This window comes from Trachemys scripta, chromosome 4 (genome assembly GCF_013100865.1).
Source record: "Trachemys scripta elegans isolate TJP31775 chromosome 4, CAS_Tse_1.0, whole genome shotgun sequence".
In the NCBI taxonomy this organism is placed as follows: domain Eukaryota; kingdom Metazoa; phylum Chordata; order Testudines; family Emydidae; genus Trachemys; species Trachemys scripta.
Window position 1 is genome coordinate 105,710,866 of NC_048301.1, and position 17,182 is coordinate 105,728,047.

A 17,182-nucleotide genomic window follows, 5' to 3' on the forward strand; every position below is an offset into this window, starting at 1 on the left:
TCACTGACAATATACCCAAATAATAGCAGATGGACACCAGGAGGAAGGGATTTATTGCCAGAATGGGGCAAATGTATATAAAGCTTTTGTGCCTAGAGAGTGGTTCTCAACCTTTTCTGGGCAGGGATTCCATGTTGCAGTAGAAAAAAAAAAGTTTCAGGACATCCCACCCATATGGTGATGGGAGAGGGGAAGATGGAGAAAAAGGAAGGGTTACGCCCTCCCCAAACACACACACACACACACACTTTCTGTGACCCACTCCCCAGAGAGTGCAACTCCCAGGTTGAGAACTGATTGATTAGACCATACATAGTCTTGCCAACAAAATAATGCTACATAGTTTGAATTAGTACGTACATTTAGTGCACTAAAATAACTGCTAGTGTAAAGACAGACCTAATGCAATGGAAGTCGATGGAAATACCCCCATTTACATGAGCAGAGACTTTAGGAACCCTTCCGGCTCTATTCCCCAGTCATCAGGGTTTGTGGCCTGTGTCATTTGTCTAAGATCAGAAAAACATATTGCCAGAAGTTCTGAACTGATGCCCAAGTCACAAACAAGATGTTTGGTATCAGTATATTTTGCAGAATCCAAAAGGGATACTCAGAAGACTTCATTTTCTAGCGCTGCCCAATCTGGTGTCTTTTACAAAGATGCCAGTCTCCTTCTCCCAACTTTTAAAGGAGACTTTATTGGAAGTGTCTGAATATTTATTTTCTTCTATGACATAGTGCAAAACCACTAAAAAAAAAAAAAAAAAAAAAAGACAAAAATAGAAAATTATTTTATGAAGATTAACCTCTCTCTTTTCTAGAATGAAAACCTTGTATGCTACAAGTCAGATGATAATGGCCAAGGGCCACTGTACTCCCTTGACAACAATCACTCCCATTTTATTTTGGTGGATCAGATAAATCCAGATGAGCCAGATGGAACTACTAAACTACGGCTCACCTTGGAGAAACACATTTCAGAACAGCGCACTGGGTATGGAGGTAGGTAGATGCAAAAGAAATTAATCAAGTTGTTAGCCAATACATATGTTATACAAATTGCACACCATATCAATATGCATTAAATATTAGCAAAAAGTTTTATATTTGAATGATATTATGCTTACCTTTGTTCATTCATGCTAAGTATCCCATAACTCTTTGTAAAACTAAGTCAACTTTGGCATTCGCAAATCAAAATCTGTCAGAATCAAACTACATTAATTCTATGTCCTACTATAGGTATCTTCATGGGCAACTGGTTTGGAATGTAGTATCCAAAACAGAGATAAGAAAAGTACAGAACAAAAACAAGTTGAGGAACTGTTACAAACTGGTGGGTTGGATTTTAGTGATGTGCAAAGAATTTAGTAATTCGTAAAATCATACTACAGATACTAGCTGAAATGTATATCTTTGACACACACCATCTGTGTAAGGTGACTATGCTGGGAGGTAAGGATTGGTTCATGGAAGGAGGTTACCTATGTCTCCTTTTCATATTGTACTGCTTTGACTTTAGACAATACATTTGCCTAAGTTCGGTTATCTGGTCTCTTGAACTTTTTTAGGAATGAACCACAAGTGTAGTCAAACAATTGGCTACACCGTTTAGTCAATAAAAAGTTATCACAATATTTATGCTCTAGTAATACCTAGAACCTCCAGCTGAAATCAGGGCCCATTGTGCCAAGCACTATACATAAGAGACAGTCCCTGCCCCTAGGAGTTTACAGTCTAAATAGACAAGACATAAAGGAAGTATCATCCACTTTTAATTGTTGGGAAATTTAGGCCAAAAAAGCAACGCTCAGAGCTGGGAACTGAACTCCTACATCCCAGTCTAGCTCCTTAAGCGCAAGGCTATCCTTCTTCAATGCTCAAAGCTGACATGCAAGTAGCTTTAAAAAACTGCAAATAAATGTAGATTAAGTGCCCCCAAATAACATCTATAAGAGAGGGGCATTCAGCATACTGTACTTTCGTTTTAGATCTCCCCCAAACTCATGGATTGCTGGCTACCACTTCAGGAGACATCATAGCCACAGAACGAGGGGCTCGCTGAAATGCTCAGTCATGTCCGTTTATTTGAGAGAGAAATTCCACCCTGTACAGACAGTGCAAGGTCTATGCACACCTAAAACTACTGTTTAAAATGGGACTTAAGTGTTACATAGGCCTTGTACCAACCAACCACCCATAGTGGAAAGTGTTTTCACTTCCTATTGCTTCTAGATCTGCAGAGCTAACGTAGCTAGCAGAAAGTGAGCTGGATAATCTCTCTTATCACTCATCAGCAGAATTGTTAACGAAGCTCCCAATTGCAGGCCAAATTCTGCCCTCAACGCAGCTGCATGGACTAACAGAGAAAGCAAATGAGCCTAAAGAATGTTTGTTAAGGTGATGACATTCATATAGGAAAGAACCTGGTTTGATCAAATCTCAGGCTGAGTTTGCAGGGCTGGCATTTAGAAATAATGCCTTTTTACTTAAAAAGAACAGGAGTACTTGTGGCACCTTAGAGACTAACAAATTTATTAGAGCATAAGCTTTCGTGGACTACAGCCCACTTCTTCGGATGCATACAGAGTTCTTCGGATGCATACAGCCCACTCTGTATGCATCCGAAGAAGTGGGCTGTAGTCCACGAAAGCTTATGCTCTAATAAATTTGTTAGTCTCTAAGGTGCCACAAGTACTCCTGTTCTTTTTGCGGATACAGACTAACACGACTGCTACTCTGAACCCTTTTTACTTGTAAACTAAGCAAGAGTCACTTTGCAGACTAGAATTTCATTTTAAAGACAAATAGCAAAAACATGTCATACAGTACAAGATAAAGTCACGGCTGACCCCACTATATGTCATCTTCATGCTCCAGCTGAGTTCTGCGTTAGTTCTGTCACCACCTGCACCAGTTATTCTGGGATATCTCATGGAGTGGGAATTGGTGATCTATACATTACTTCAGGCAACCTAATAATAAAAAAGATCAATAAATAAAGAGATGTTTAAAAATCACTTGACCCAAATTGTCCTCTTCTCCTTGCTATTTGGTGCATTCATCGCTTGACTCTACAGGGGTTGTTTTTTTGGGATGGGAGCCACTACACCTCTACCCAGATATAACGTGCCCCGATATAACATGAATTCTGATATAACGCGGTAAAGCAGTGCTCCGGAAGGGCGGGGCTGCACACTCCAGTGGATCAAAGCAAGTTTGATATAACATGGTTTCACCTATAATGCGGTAAGATTTTTTGGCTCCTGAGGACAGCGTTATATCGGGGTAGAGGTGTATTTTTAGACATACTTGCAGGCCCATTTGAAATGCACTTGGTAGATTTTACAGTATAAACTGCAGTTGTGCGGTCTTTAGAAATAAATGCAGCAGCTGTTGGGGAACTGTGAAGGATGACTGTACTTCAGCTTTTTTGCATGCTCCTGTGAAAAATGGTTAAAAATGCATGGCTGCAAACATTTCTTTTAAATTGTCAAAGTTGTTACATCATATAGAGTTTTACTATTACTGGTCATCACATTAGGCAAAGTTGCATTGCACTGTAGGCTGATGTGAAGCAACCTAACAGAACATTAAGAAAGAAATGTATGGTTAATTCTGGCTCAGATCTTGGTCATCTGTCCTTAACAGAATCACCTAGGCCTCTCATTCATATCACTTTCCCATTTATCCTCCCTTTTCCTGAATTCTGTCTTCATATTTTCCTACATAGTTTAGTCCCAGATCCTGGAAACACATGTTCTGACATGTGTAACTTGATGCATGCGAGTGATCCATGTGATGGCTCCACATCGGGAGAGATGGTCAAAATTTCAATTTTTCAATGAAAAAAACATTTTTGTCAAAAATTCAATGTTTTTACCAAAAATACCACTCGTCAAAACTTTTCCCACTATAAACAGTTTTATTTGAAAGTTGGAAGTACATATTTTTGAAAAGCAAAACCAAAAAACAGCTCTATGCATCTATAATGTTAAGCGTGTGCATAGATGTAGTGAGGAGTCTACCTACATAGAGCTCCCTTCAGCTCGGAGGGTATGGATCAGAAAGTTAGAGAGGATCACCCTAATTTCATATGAAGCTTTAATGAGCCTATTGGAAATAGAGGAACAGCCATCACCACCTTGTTTTTCTAGCATCTAGGACACTGACCGCTTTAAGTCAGGACAAGTGGACAATAGTTAGAATCTATTTGCAGTGTGTGTTCTCATTGTATTTAACTTAGCATTCCAAATACTGGCTCTCCCAGGGTCTCGCCATCCATCTGAGGTACTTAGGTGGCACCCATCACGATAGTATCTCAGCACCTCACACTCATTAATGTATTTATCCTCACAACATGCCTGTGAGGTGGGCAGGGCTATTATTCCTGTTTTACAGAACTGATTGCCCAAGGTCACACAGGAAGTCTGTGGCAGAGCAAGGAATTGAACCCTGATCCCAAACCCCAGGCTAACGTTCTAACCACTGGACCATAGTGCTTTTCACAGCCTTTGCTGTCAACCATCCTATTGCCTGTGTTCTCTGGGTCCATTGCTCTTGTTTCAGTCCATGGACCATATGATGGCACAATGCTTTCCAGAAGATGGCAGCAACTCAACATCATCTTTATGAATGTTATGAATTTAAACATTTTCTCATCTATTTCACAGGAACAGGTAGCATTGAAATCCCTGTGCTTTGTTTACTGGTAAATGGAGGACCAAAAACACTTGAGGTAAGAAGCAACTTGTGATATGTAAAAATTCATTCTAAAAATACCCCAAGGAGGTAACAAATCCATGTTTTGGAACTGTCAAATATTAAATAAATACTTAGCAGAACGTTCTGCTGGGTGCCAACTACAAATCCGGGTAGTAAGATATTATCCAAATTGTGTAACAGTTAATTTTTTAGTAGAAAAAAAATTAAATTCAACTTATATTCATTAGCTTCATCAGTACATCCCTTACTGCAAGAAATAGTGCAGTTTGAGCAAATTCAACAGAAATATTGCTTAGTTTTAAAAGTATCAGCAGATCACTTAAGTTTCCTATATGACTACACATCTAGCTAACACCGCAGAAAGTGAGCAGTGGAAATCTGAAAAAAATCTGGTGAATTAGAAATTCTAGCCATTCCTCACAAAGCAAGTGCAAACAGATTAGCCAGGCATAGGTGCTGGAACTAGGGGTGCTGGGCGTGCTGCTGCACCCTCTGGCTTGAAGTGGTTTCCATCATATACAGGGTTTACTGTTTGGTTCAATAGCTCTCAGCATCCCCACTATACAAATTGTTCCAGCATCCCTGTAGCCAGGCAGTTTTTCCTGGCAATGATCAGACATTGCATATTCAGTCCTGCCTCTCAGAACTCAGGGAAACGCAACGGCAGATTTGCAGTATGTGCTGGCCTGATAGCATCATATTTCCATCAGATCTTCTCTTTATGGCTCAGTGAGGAACACTGCCAACTCTGTCTTAGCATTTGTAAATTGACCCAAAGATTCAGCTTTGAACTTTTCCCCAGCAGCTTCACACATTATGTTTGGAAATCAGCTCTCTAGCTGGATGACCCTCTTTTTCTTCAATTTCCATTTTATCTTTGGCCTGTTATGCAGGAAGTCAGCATAGAATTTCACCCAGTGATTCCTACACTGAGCCCAACAGCTTGTGTTTGAACTAGAGCATCTGACTTTAATAAGACAGCCAAGCTTGATTTAAAGATTCCAAGTGAGGGAGGCTCTACCAGACACCTTGTAAATATGTTGCAGTGGTGAATGACCCTCACTGTTTAAAAAAAAAAAAAAGTGTGTGTGTTGGGGGAGAGAAGAGTGTCTTCTCCTTGTTTCCTATTTGAACTTTTCTCACTTCAACTTCCAGCCACTGGATTTTGTTAAGCATTTATCTGTTAGATTGAAGTACCCTCAAGTATCCAAGACCTTCACTCAATGTAGACTGATCAAGTCACCTCTTAACCTTCTCTTTTATACGTTAAATATGGCAGCAATTCCTGCATGATTGATGTTGAAAGCCTTGCAGTGCAAGCCAATTGATCTTCTTTTGAAATCTTTAGAGAACAAGACTGGGAGACCAAGAAAAGACTGGAAGGTGTTGCTCTGGGCTCACCTATGTGCTGGGAAAGAATAGCCAATTGTTATTTTTAACATCACTATCGCTTGTAAACAATCACGTATGTCAGGGGTTCTAGAATTTTTTTTTTTTTTTAAAGTGCAGGAGGAGAGCTGGCACTGAGGTCTGAACATTTAATGAGATTGTCACATACCCCACAATGTAAATTGGCTGGTAATGAATTATTATTTCAGCTAGGATAATATGGTTATTAGCCTCTGAAGGATACAACTTCCATGGCCTCCCCTGCACCTCATTGTGATTACATGGCTCTTCCTATCTACAGATATCGTGAAACTTGGCATAAAGGCCGCTCTTTGTGGATGTTTTCAGCAGCCTTCTTATAAACTTCCAGTTGCCAGGTTTCACAGCTGATGCTGAGTAGCCAGATGTAGTGTTCCCTCAAGAAATTTCTGCTTTACAGCACTTGCAGTCAACCTCAGCAGGATTACTGTGCCTCACTGAGGAGTTCCCTATGCAATGCTTCTCTTTTTCTTGCTAATTCTGGCCCCCAAGATTCAAAAATGGGGATTTTACACCAAGCTACCAGAGAGTGACTGTTTTTAAACCTTGGCTACCCAAATCAGGACGCTTAGCTAGCTGGGAAGATAATGGTGGAACAGGGTATAGTTAAGTGGCTATCTGCAAGCCATCCCTTCACAGATGTCAGTATCGTGGTGATCCTGAGTATTCTTACTGAGGCTGAATGGAGTGAATCTGGTTCAGGTATTCAATCACATCCCTAGTTGCAAGATATTAATATACGAATGCATTGTATTTTGTCTTTCCATAACTGCATTCTAAAATGTATTTTTAAAACCACAGAGAATTTGCAGGGGCTTGGAAAACTCTGCTCCCTGGCTTATCTTAGCAGGATCTGGGGGTACAGCTGACATCTTAGCTGCAGTAGTGAATGAGCCACAGCTTATTGTGCCACAAGTTGTTGAAAAGCAACTTAAAGAGAAATTCCCTACAGAAAACTTTTTATCGAAGGACATTCTCCATTGGACAGCAACAGTAAGTGAACTGGTTTAATATATTAAACGTATCACACTCACAAACTCGGATATCATTTCTACGTTATGTGGCTCATCTGGTATCCACTACCCATGTTCAGAATTGCTGGGAGGCTGCTCAAAAAATATGCTAGAGATACAAATGCTCTGAGATTAATGGCACACACAAAGGTATCGGAGACCAGAATCAGGCATTCAATGGAGAGCATACTTATTTTGGCTTCGTAATTCAATTGAACACTTAGGGCTCTATCCTCCACTAAACAGTTTCTGGAGGATGTGACACACGATTCAAGCTCTGCAGCTGCGGACGTTCTGCAGTTGTGGAAAATGAGACCCAATTCATGACCCGCAGCTGCCGAGTGGAAGCCTGATTCTGGATGAGTGTGAATAGACAGTTGCTTCTCACCACTCCTTTTTACTCCCACCATCCACATTCTTTTCCAACAGCAACAATGAAAGTTACTCTTAAAAGAAATAAATAAAACACTAAGACCCACAAGGCATATAAATGTATAGATCAAAGGGACAGTGAGCTTTGCAATCAAGATGTGGGAGATAACACTGAAGTGGATACTCTTTCCCAAATAAACTAATAGGTATATAAATCAACTGAATCTGACCTTCAAATCACCTCCTCTACTGTAATCCACAGTTTTAAAGTTCCACATGTCTGACCTGTTAGAACCCACTGCACTATATGTACTATCTACAGAATGGCTATCATCAATCAAGAATGGGAGAGAAGAAAGATCTTTTGAGCAAGACACTTGTTCTCTCTGTGCCTCCATTCCCCCATCTGTAAAATGGGGATAAAAGTTCTCCCTTCCTTCCACACGATCTGCCTTTTCTATTTAAGATGTGAGCTCTTTGGGGCAAGGAGTGTATGTATGTATGTCATCTCAGCTGGGGCCTCTAGGCCTAACTGTAATAACAGTAATGATAGGATGAAGAATAAAACAATTTGTTTCAACCCCGTAGATTCAGAACATTGTTTCCCAGCAGCATCTTTTAACAGTGCACAGTTTTGAGCAAGAAGGATCAGATGAATTAGACACAGTCATTTTGAAAGCTTTGGTCAAAGGTAAGAATCTCTTTTGGCTGGTCTTTATAGTTGCTAGATCTGTTAAAGTCTATGTTTGAGATTTGCCCACATTTTGTTTTCTAACCTGAGATTATCTGCATGATAATTTACAGTGTTTATCCCGGAGAACTTAGTGTGCTTGTGTTATTGCTCAACCAAGCGCACTTTGTACGTGCTAAGAGGTGAGCGAGACTACAATGTTAAGACTAGAGTTAGAAGGAGCATTTTTAGAATACATTTTAAATTACAAAATTTGGCCAGAAAGTGAATTATGAAAATGTCAAGCTTCCAATGTGTCTGATCCAAAACCCACTGAAATATATGCAAAGGCTCTCATTGACTTCAATAGGCTTTAGGTCAGACCTTCAGTGCTAATAACAACAACAACAACAACAAGATAAAGAAAAAGTGTCCCACTCACCAAAAAAAATTTATTAAAAAAAAAAAAAAAACCCAAAAAAAAAAAGGAACCCCCCCCCCCTATATTTTTCAGTTTTTTCAAAATATCCCAATGGAAGAAATAGACAAGCCAACTCTGTCTCTCATATAACAATCTGTTCAGATGAATTTGTATCAAATGAAGAGGGTTATTTTTGTAGCTACATATTTTAAATGGAAGGGTTTTTCATTTAATTTAGATGGACAAGGAGTTATAGTTTGAGGGAGATTAAATTATATAAGAAGTTAAGGGAAAGATGGCGAAGTTACCACAACCTTAAATAAGGGGCAGTTCATAGTGTCACTGCCCCAGGAACAGGCCAGAGACCAACCTGTGCCTCAGGCTCACAACTGGATCTCCAGTGGAAAAGTACAGTAGTTTGCACCCCTCCCCCCTTCCTTGGCACAGCTTACCAGCTCCCACTCCTTACCTGCTTAGAAACACTGGCTGGCAGATGGCAGGCAATTGAGTCAAGGAGGCTCTACCCACTCAGCCTACCTGGAAGGGAAGTGACAGTTCAATGGAGGCTGCTTTCCCTCCCATGGGGCAAGCCATGATGTGGATAGTCTAAGTCTACACAAGGGAGCAGGGCATTTTACATACCCGTACCCCTTTGTAATTGCACTTAAAGCAAGCCACAATCTCATCCTAAATTAGCTATAAACTTTAGTCTGAGCAAAACCTTCCTACAAACTCTGTGCAATCAGGATGCTCTGCACAATGACTGAATTGCATGAACATCCAAAAGCTGGGAAGCGGTTTTCACACCGATGTTCAAATGGAGGAAAAAACGCAAACCAAAAATTCACTTATAAACGGGCTATTGCCTCCATTCAGAACCAAAAATGCTCTTCTAATAAGGAAACAGTTACACAAAATTAATGTGATAATCCAGTGGCAGCTTTCATCAAAGTAAAGCCTGATCAATTTTCACATACTGGGCTTGGGTTCCATATTTACATGATCTCGTTTCCACTAACTCAGACCGATAGTAAAGTGGCCACAATGGCCAGGGAAACAGAGAACGAATAGCAAGTGTATCTTATTCTTGAAGACAGGAGCAAGCAAAGTGGGCTGTTTGATCAGTGTTCCTGTTTGATGTACAGTCTTCTGCTTGCTTGTAGATGATGCAACAGGGACAATTGGATATAAGTTTTATCAGATCACACTAGATATGATGGAATTTTTTTAAGTAATGCTTGCTATCATATTGTATAGTATATTAACTGATCCATGGTTGCTGTTTGCGCCTCTTAGAAATAATAGGCTATAGAGGAATTGAAACGTGTTGGCGATAGTATATTCTGATTAAAGACATTTTAAGAAGCCATACATCAAACTCAGCTTCCATAACGAAACTTCCAGTTTTACGACAAGAAACCTGCACTCTGTCTTCTGAAAGAGTTCTATAGTAGCATTGCCATCCATTGCAGTTGTGTTGGATCATCCCAGATTCAACAGCGGGAGGGAGGGATTCCATATCCTGTGAGTTAATACATTAAAAAACTCCCAAACATACCCTCTTCTGAAGAACATGATTCAGTTTGAAGGCCCAAGAACATGTGAGAGAGAGATTTTGGCTAGAAAACAACATTCAAAATGTGAGGTGGATGTAAACTTTCAGACCACAGTCCCTCAGGTAAGGGGGGAAAATAAAAAAGTGTGAGGGATTTCCATGTAGGTAACCCACAAATATGACATAACTGAACAAGAGGTCTCATTACAGTCACACTTTGATTAAACTTTACGTAACGTCCAATTTAACGTAGAGTCAAATGCTGAATGTATTTGTGTTTCCTGTTTTTGGCAGCCTGTAAAAGTCACAGTCAGGAAGCCCAGGAATACCTGGATGAACTGAAGCTGGCAGTGGCCTGGAATAGAGTGGACATAGCTAAAAGTGAAATATTCAATGGAGATGTTGAATGGAAGGTACCAGACTCTACTTGCTTAGATTGTAGTTGCATAAATCCTATTGTTGAAGGGCAAGAATTTCATGTAGCTAGTGAAACATACCAGATCAGTAGTACTAGAAACTAAAGCCCTCTTTTATTCCCCATGAAAGCACAGGAGGTGGCAGTGTTCATTGTCCTCGCATTGCCTCTGTCTTTCTTGACCACAAAGGATTATATCTAAAGAGCCAAGGATATTTCAGCTGCCATAGCCCTTCTGTCCTTGGCTACCCCACCAAAACTGCCAACTGCCCTTCGGGCATCCTTTTGTTTTGTATTTGTATAGCAACTAGCACAATGGGGCCTTGGCCCATGACAGGCTCTTACACACTGCCGCATTACAAATATATACATACCATAGTAACAGGGTAACCATAAATACTAACTGTGATGGAGTTTTTCCATTGTGCACACACACATGCTCAAAGACCTGATATGAGGCCATTCTTTCATTTCATATCAGCTCTCCCCTCCCACCCAGAATCAGTCAGGTGGTAGCAAATTTTAACGATTGCTGATCTGGTCTGGATTTAAACAGTGGGTGAAAGTCTAATTTCCCAGCCCTAATCCCCCATGGCAATACTCGTAAAATATAAATTATTCCCTTTTGTGTTTCATGGAAATCTAGTCGTGTGACCTAGAGGAAGTGATGATGGATGCTCTGGTGAATGATAAGCCAGAATTTGTAAAGTTATTTATCGACAATGGGGCCAACATGTATGACTTCCTGACGTACAGCCGGCTTCAGAGGCTCTACTGCTCCATCTCTCGGAAATGCCTCCTCTATGCACTCCTACAGAAGAAACATGAGGAAAGCAGGCTGACTCTAGCAGGGATCACTGGTCAACAACATAAGGAAATGATGGACGTCTGCCCACTCTTTACCCTCCATGAAGTTTCTAGAGTGCTCAAGGATTTTCTTCATGATGCATGTAAAGGTTTTTATCAAGAGGTCAAGCCAGGAAGCAAGAAGAAAGCTGTGAGTTACAGTTAAGATTCACATATTAACCGCTGTTCTCTCTGTTTTTGAATTTTATTTACAGCTGTCCAACATTTTGAAAATGGGGGCAGGGCAGAGAATTGGAGAAACTTGACAATTTTTTCCTTTTTCTTCAACCAGCTATAAAATTCGTTAAAATGTTTTGAATTTTCCAATTTTTAATTTTTTAATTAAAAAGGAAGGGATTTTTTTGGAAAACATTTTGTGATTCCTCTTTATGCCTCCACCCCTCCCACTACAAGGTATTGAATCTTGAATTAAGTTCAAAGTGTGGGGGTGGATTCATAGAAGGGAATGCCAGGACTCAAAAAATAGGATCCATGATTCAGTTTTAATCAGCAATTCTGTAGGATTCAGATCTCTAAACTACAAATCCTAGCAGAATTTCAAGTAGATATGCCAACAACTTCCTAGTTCTTTTATTGATGGGGGACAAAAATAGCTAACAGACTTGCCCCTCCCCCACCGATTTCAGCATGATCTATTTATATAGACTAAATCCTCAAAATATTTGAAAAATAAACTGCATTTTATTTTAAGCTTCATGTGAGGTAAGAAGCAGTGAGGCAGAGCAGCTGGTGCTTGGACTAAAAAGAGAAGGGGCACTCCAGTGCTCTTTCTTGTTGTGTACAGGGCCATGTTGAGACTGGTTTTATGTTTAAATAGAATACCTTTTGTTGGTTTACCCTGAAACAGAGTTCTTTGCCCCAGTTATGCAGAACCTGGTATAATTCAAGTCCAACTTAGATGAGCTAATCACAGGGGGTTTGGGGATGATATTACACATACAGGATGAAATCCTGGCTCCAGTGAAATCAATGGGAGTTTTGCCATTGACTTCAGTGTGGCCAGGATTTCACCCCAAATGTTCTCACACATAATAAGTTGTATCGTGGGCCCTTTGATTCAGTATATAGAGTGAATTAGTTACCTCTTGAGCCTAAGGAAAATCAAAAGGATCTGAAAGTTGCTCGCACTGCTGATTTGCTGCTTGGATCATGTAGTTGGCACAGACACATTTGACAATATATTAAAAATATAAAATGAAATTATAAAATCAGATTTTAAGTTTTTCTTAAAATGTATTGTAGGATAAAACGAATGCAAAACGACTACCGGGGCTCCTGGATATGAACCAGAAGAGTGAGAATCCCTGGAGGGATTTATTTTTATGGGCAGTACTTCAAAACCGGCACAAGATGGCAAACTATTTCTGGGCTATGGTAAGCTTCAAGATATAACTACTTTAGGCCACTTATTGGCAATTTGTTTTAGATCTGAAATATTAGTATATTCAGTCTTGCAGTTAGGAAGTTAAGATATATAGGTTTGTCCTTCAAGACATGAGATATGACTTTTATGGAGTCTTTCACTGCTGAATTGCTTTAGTGTGACTGTAGCTCAGGCTGGTAGTGGCCAAAAGTCACATAAACATGGTGTGAGCCACAGCTGGTATAAATCAATGCAGCTTCATTGGCTTCCATTAATCTCTGCTGATTAACACCATATGAGCATCTGGCCCTTGATTTTTAATCACTGTCTTCCGGGCAGTCAGTGACCCTTTGCCTCTGACCTCAGATTATGTTCCTTTTCCAATGGGTTAATCGTGTGTTTGGTTTTCACACCATGGGGAAGGAAGAGACACAGCAGCATACCCATTTCTCATGCTCTGCATCTGTGGGGAAATGTGTTTCTCTGTTTCCACCAGTCACTTTTCTCCTCTTGCTCCCTTGCCTGCTGCCTGAAAGTCAGGCCCCTTTAAAAGGTCTCCAGCTAGGTTCCCAACCATAGAGATGACCTCAAAAATCACTAGCCTGAAAGAGGTACTAGAACTACAACTCCCATGAGGCACTGCAACAGCATTTCCAAATCAAGTATTACAGCCCAAGTTTTTTGTTGCTTGTATTTCTGTCCTCTACCCAAACAAACAAACAATTCAAAGTTTTCCACAGATCTCCCTCCCCATTTTTCAACCTGCTCTCATGGTGACATTCCCATCATTCAGAATCATTAATATTTATCTTAGGCTGCCCCCACCTCCTTTCCATTTTCCAGGGACAAGAAGGTGTAGCTGCAGCTCTGGCAGCTTGTAAGATTCTCAAGGACATGTCCCGACTGGAAACAGAGGCTGAAGTAGCCCGTAGGATGAAAGAAGCCAAGTATGATCAGCTCGCTCTGGGTAAGCAACTGCAATCTTTAAGATAATTATCAAATATTTAAGAAGTGACTGGCGCTGGAAGACCACCTAGCAAAAAACCATCATAAAGTAATAACAGACATGCTCCTATGAGTAACCCAACCCTTTCAAAGCTTTGCTAGTCCCACCTCCCTCCCCACCAAAATCACAAGAGTAATGTATAAATTATAGGATTTTAAAATAAACCACTATTTTTGGTCTATCCTGTGTTTTTTAAGGCTTTAGAGGAAACTGGCCAGCCCCAATTTAAGTAGGACCATTTCTGGTTCAAAGTCCTATCTGAAATACACACACAAAAATGCAGGCTCCCTGCTGGGCACTTGGAGTGGGTACACCCACTATCCCCTCCTAATCTCCAGGGTGGGGAAGCTGCCATTCCCTTCTATCCCTGGCTTTATCATTGGGTCTCTGTCTCTCTCAGTCATGCTCCCAAGGCCCTATCACAAAATGCTCCAATACTTCTGTTAGTCTTAAAGGTGCCACAGGACCCTCTGTTGCTTATCACAAAATTAGACTCTCGAGATTTCCAGTGCTTGCTGGCATTGCCCAAGCTGAAAATACCGCAAGAACATCCTCTCTCACTGCATTTTGATAACTTAAAGCTCCTAGACTAAAACAGGAAGTGCAGAAGTGTGTGGAAGTGACAAATGAAATAAAGAGGTAGCCAAAACAGTTTCAAACCTCAAAAAAGCTTTAAGTATGGGTTTGGAAGTCTATTCGATAGCTTGGATCCGTTTATTATTCAAACCAGTTCAAGCGCCCTGTAGATTTACTCCCCAGTCTTCTGGCAGCTGTGTAGATGCCAAGGCAAAGATTTTGAAGACCTGAAACCAAACAGCTTGCTAGATTTTAATTTAATATTCCATTCCAAATGGCAGCCAGAATTAAAATAATCGCCATCAAGGATACACAACAGATCCCAGCAAAAGCCAGGATCAGATTAAAGCAATCCAGAGCCCTAGGCACACAATGCTCCCCATGGCTTTGACCTCCTAGTTGCAGCATTTATAGCAAGGGGCCCGCCTGCCAGAGAGGCGGTGCCATACGAGTCTCCCTTCCTTCAGCAGCATTTGTGGTGGCAGCAGGGAAAAGATTAGGGTGGCATCACACAGGTCCCTGGAACTTCTGCCAGCAGCTGGGTTTGTCTGATTGGGAGATGAGCCAGGTCTGCTGCACTCTTCTCCTCCACAGAGTTCTCTGTTAGGTGGTGTTAGCAGGGCCAACGAGGCTTTGGCTGCATCTACACTTGGAGCTGGGGGTGTGATTCTCAGCTTGCGTAGACGTACTGGCACTAGCTCTGCTTGAGCTAGCACAACAAAAATAGTAGCATAACCCCAGTAGCATGGACAGTGGCAGCGGCATGGGCTAACCATGCCGAGTGCAAACCTGCCCCAACCCCTTTGGTATGTACTGGGGGCAGCTAGTCTGAGGCCACTGCCTGGGCTACCATAGTTACACTACTGTTTTTAGTGTGTTAAGTGGATGAGTGCTAGCGTGAGCATGGTCAGGCAGACATCACTGTATTCGTTTATACAAGGGTCATATTTTCAAGACTGTCTTTGCAACCATGAGATCTAGACTTTTTTTTTGTTTCTAAAATCAGAATGAAGACTCTGGTGTAATCACATGAATGCTAGAGTCCTAGGCAAAGGACTGTAGGGCCATTGAAATCAATGGAAGTCTTTCCATTAACTTCATTGGCCCAGGATACAACCAACAGTGCCTAGGTCTTAATCTGGTCCTGACAACGATATGTACTTCAGTGAGCATATTCAAGGGATGCTGCAAAATAAACTCCTATATCAGGCAACTTCAAAAAACACTGACATTGAAAAGCCAAAGTGATTGAGGTGGTGAAGGCAGGGATAGGAAATGCTCTGGAGTGGGGGAGTGGGGAAGATCAGTAGAGCGACGGACACAGTAGCCAACTCAGACACAATGAGCACACTGTGACTTACTTCCGCTGGTGCTCCCATTACAATAGCAACTGAGCACTAAGACCAAAGGCCAGCTCCTGTTAAAGAATTTTGCCCTAAAAGGGCCAACGTTGGTGTGCAACAGATCTGTGGCTTGAAACCCATGGTTAGTTGGGTAAGGCCTGATGTTGAGCATCCTCATTTCCCTTGGATTACCCATGGGAGTGGAGGGCACTTGGCACCTTGAAGGATCAGGTTCTTCAGTGTGTAAGAAAACCTACCACAGTTTGGTTTGTGCCTGATACTGCATCAAATTCTGCATATGAAGTGGCTTCACAATTGGGCCTTTAATGTGTATTTGTGTGCATGTAAAAGGGGCTTTTATGTAATCTGTGGAAGAACTGAGGGACGAGAAATTTATCAATAAAAAGTCAAATAGGTGAGAAAAAAATTAAACAGACTCAAGACTGAGAAGAAACCATGTAGGCAAGAAAGGGGCAATGAATGGACACCTAAGGGGGATGAAGGATTTTGGCTTTTTGTAAATACTTAAATTTAAGGAGACATTTTCAAATGCATTTTTACCACAATTCCCTGAATTTTGACTCTTTTCCCAAGAGAAATACACAAGTTCTCTCTCCTGCCCCAGTGTGTATGCACAGATGTAGAGCTGTGAGCTGTGGGTCTGTCATGGAAAATGAATTTCCTTCACTTGGCAGAGCTATTCAGTGAATGCTATCACAACAGTGAGGAACGAGCATTTGCTTTACTGGTGAGGAAAAACCAATACTGGAGCAAAACGACCTGTCTCCACTTGGCCACAGAAGCAGATGCTAAGTCTTTCTTTGCACACGATGGTGTCCAGGTGAGCAAAATGCAAGGAAATTCCCTTGTGACTTTCTAGGGGCAGCATTGTACTTTTAGGCACAGCCCTGAACAAAGGAGGAGTTCATGGATAAACTGCACCCTCCCAGGAAACATCTTGTTGAGGCAGAATTCCTCCAGTGCTCCCCTGGGGCAATAAGAGAAGGGAGCATTCTACTGCAGTGCGTTACAGAGCAGCATACTCACCTCCTGGTGTCCAGCCAGGCCAACAGTGGAGAAGAGGTCAAAGCTCTGGCCCCACCCACTCCCTGCTTTCTCTCACCCAATTGCTCACAGAGGAGCACTGGAATGCATCTCCTATTTTCCATTTCACAACTGAAGCCAGGATCTGTAATGAAACTGTACAGGGATGTGGGGTGACTCCGTAACATGGCTGTGTTAGGCCCAACAAAGGGTTTTTCCTTCATGACAAATTAGAACTAGGGATGCCAATTTTGGTTGGACATATTCCTGGAGGTTTCATCACATGACAATCTTTAATGAAAGATTAATTTCTAATTCCTGGAGACTCCCGGGCAATCCTGGAGGGTTGGCAACCCTAATTATAACTTCAGTGTTGCCCTCAAC

The 17,182-nt window shown here is 41.3% G+C and overlaps 1 protein-coding gene across 3 annotated transcripts in view; it reads left to right on the forward strand.

Moving 5' to 3' along the window:
- The window catches only part of TRPM5 (transient receptor potential cation channel subfamily M member 5), an 84,711-nt gene that overhangs the window by 40,452 nt on the left and 27,077 nt on the right, over positions 1 to 17,182 (forward strand). For all 3 annotated transcript variants that reach the window (XM_034770264.1, XM_034770262.1, XM_034770263.1), the window contains 9 exons: positions 822 to 1,002; positions 4,674 to 4,738; positions 6,955 to 7,146; positions 8,127 to 8,229; positions 10,479 to 10,597; positions 11,246 to 11,596; positions 12,709 to 12,840; positions 13,673 to 13,796; positions 16,450 to 16,595. In XM_034770264.1, the coding sequence (XP_034626155.1) occupies positions 822 to 1,002; positions 4,674 to 4,738; positions 6,955 to 7,146; positions 8,127 to 8,229; positions 10,479 to 10,597; positions 11,246 to 11,596; positions 12,709 to 12,840; positions 13,673 to 13,796; positions 16,450 to 16,595 (1,413 nt within the window). The remainder of the gene's footprint in view (positions 1 to 821; positions 1,003 to 4,673; positions 4,739 to 6,954; positions 7,147 to 8,126; positions 8,230 to 10,478; positions 10,598 to 11,245; positions 11,597 to 12,708; positions 12,841 to 13,672; positions 13,797 to 16,449; positions 16,596 to 17,182) is intronic.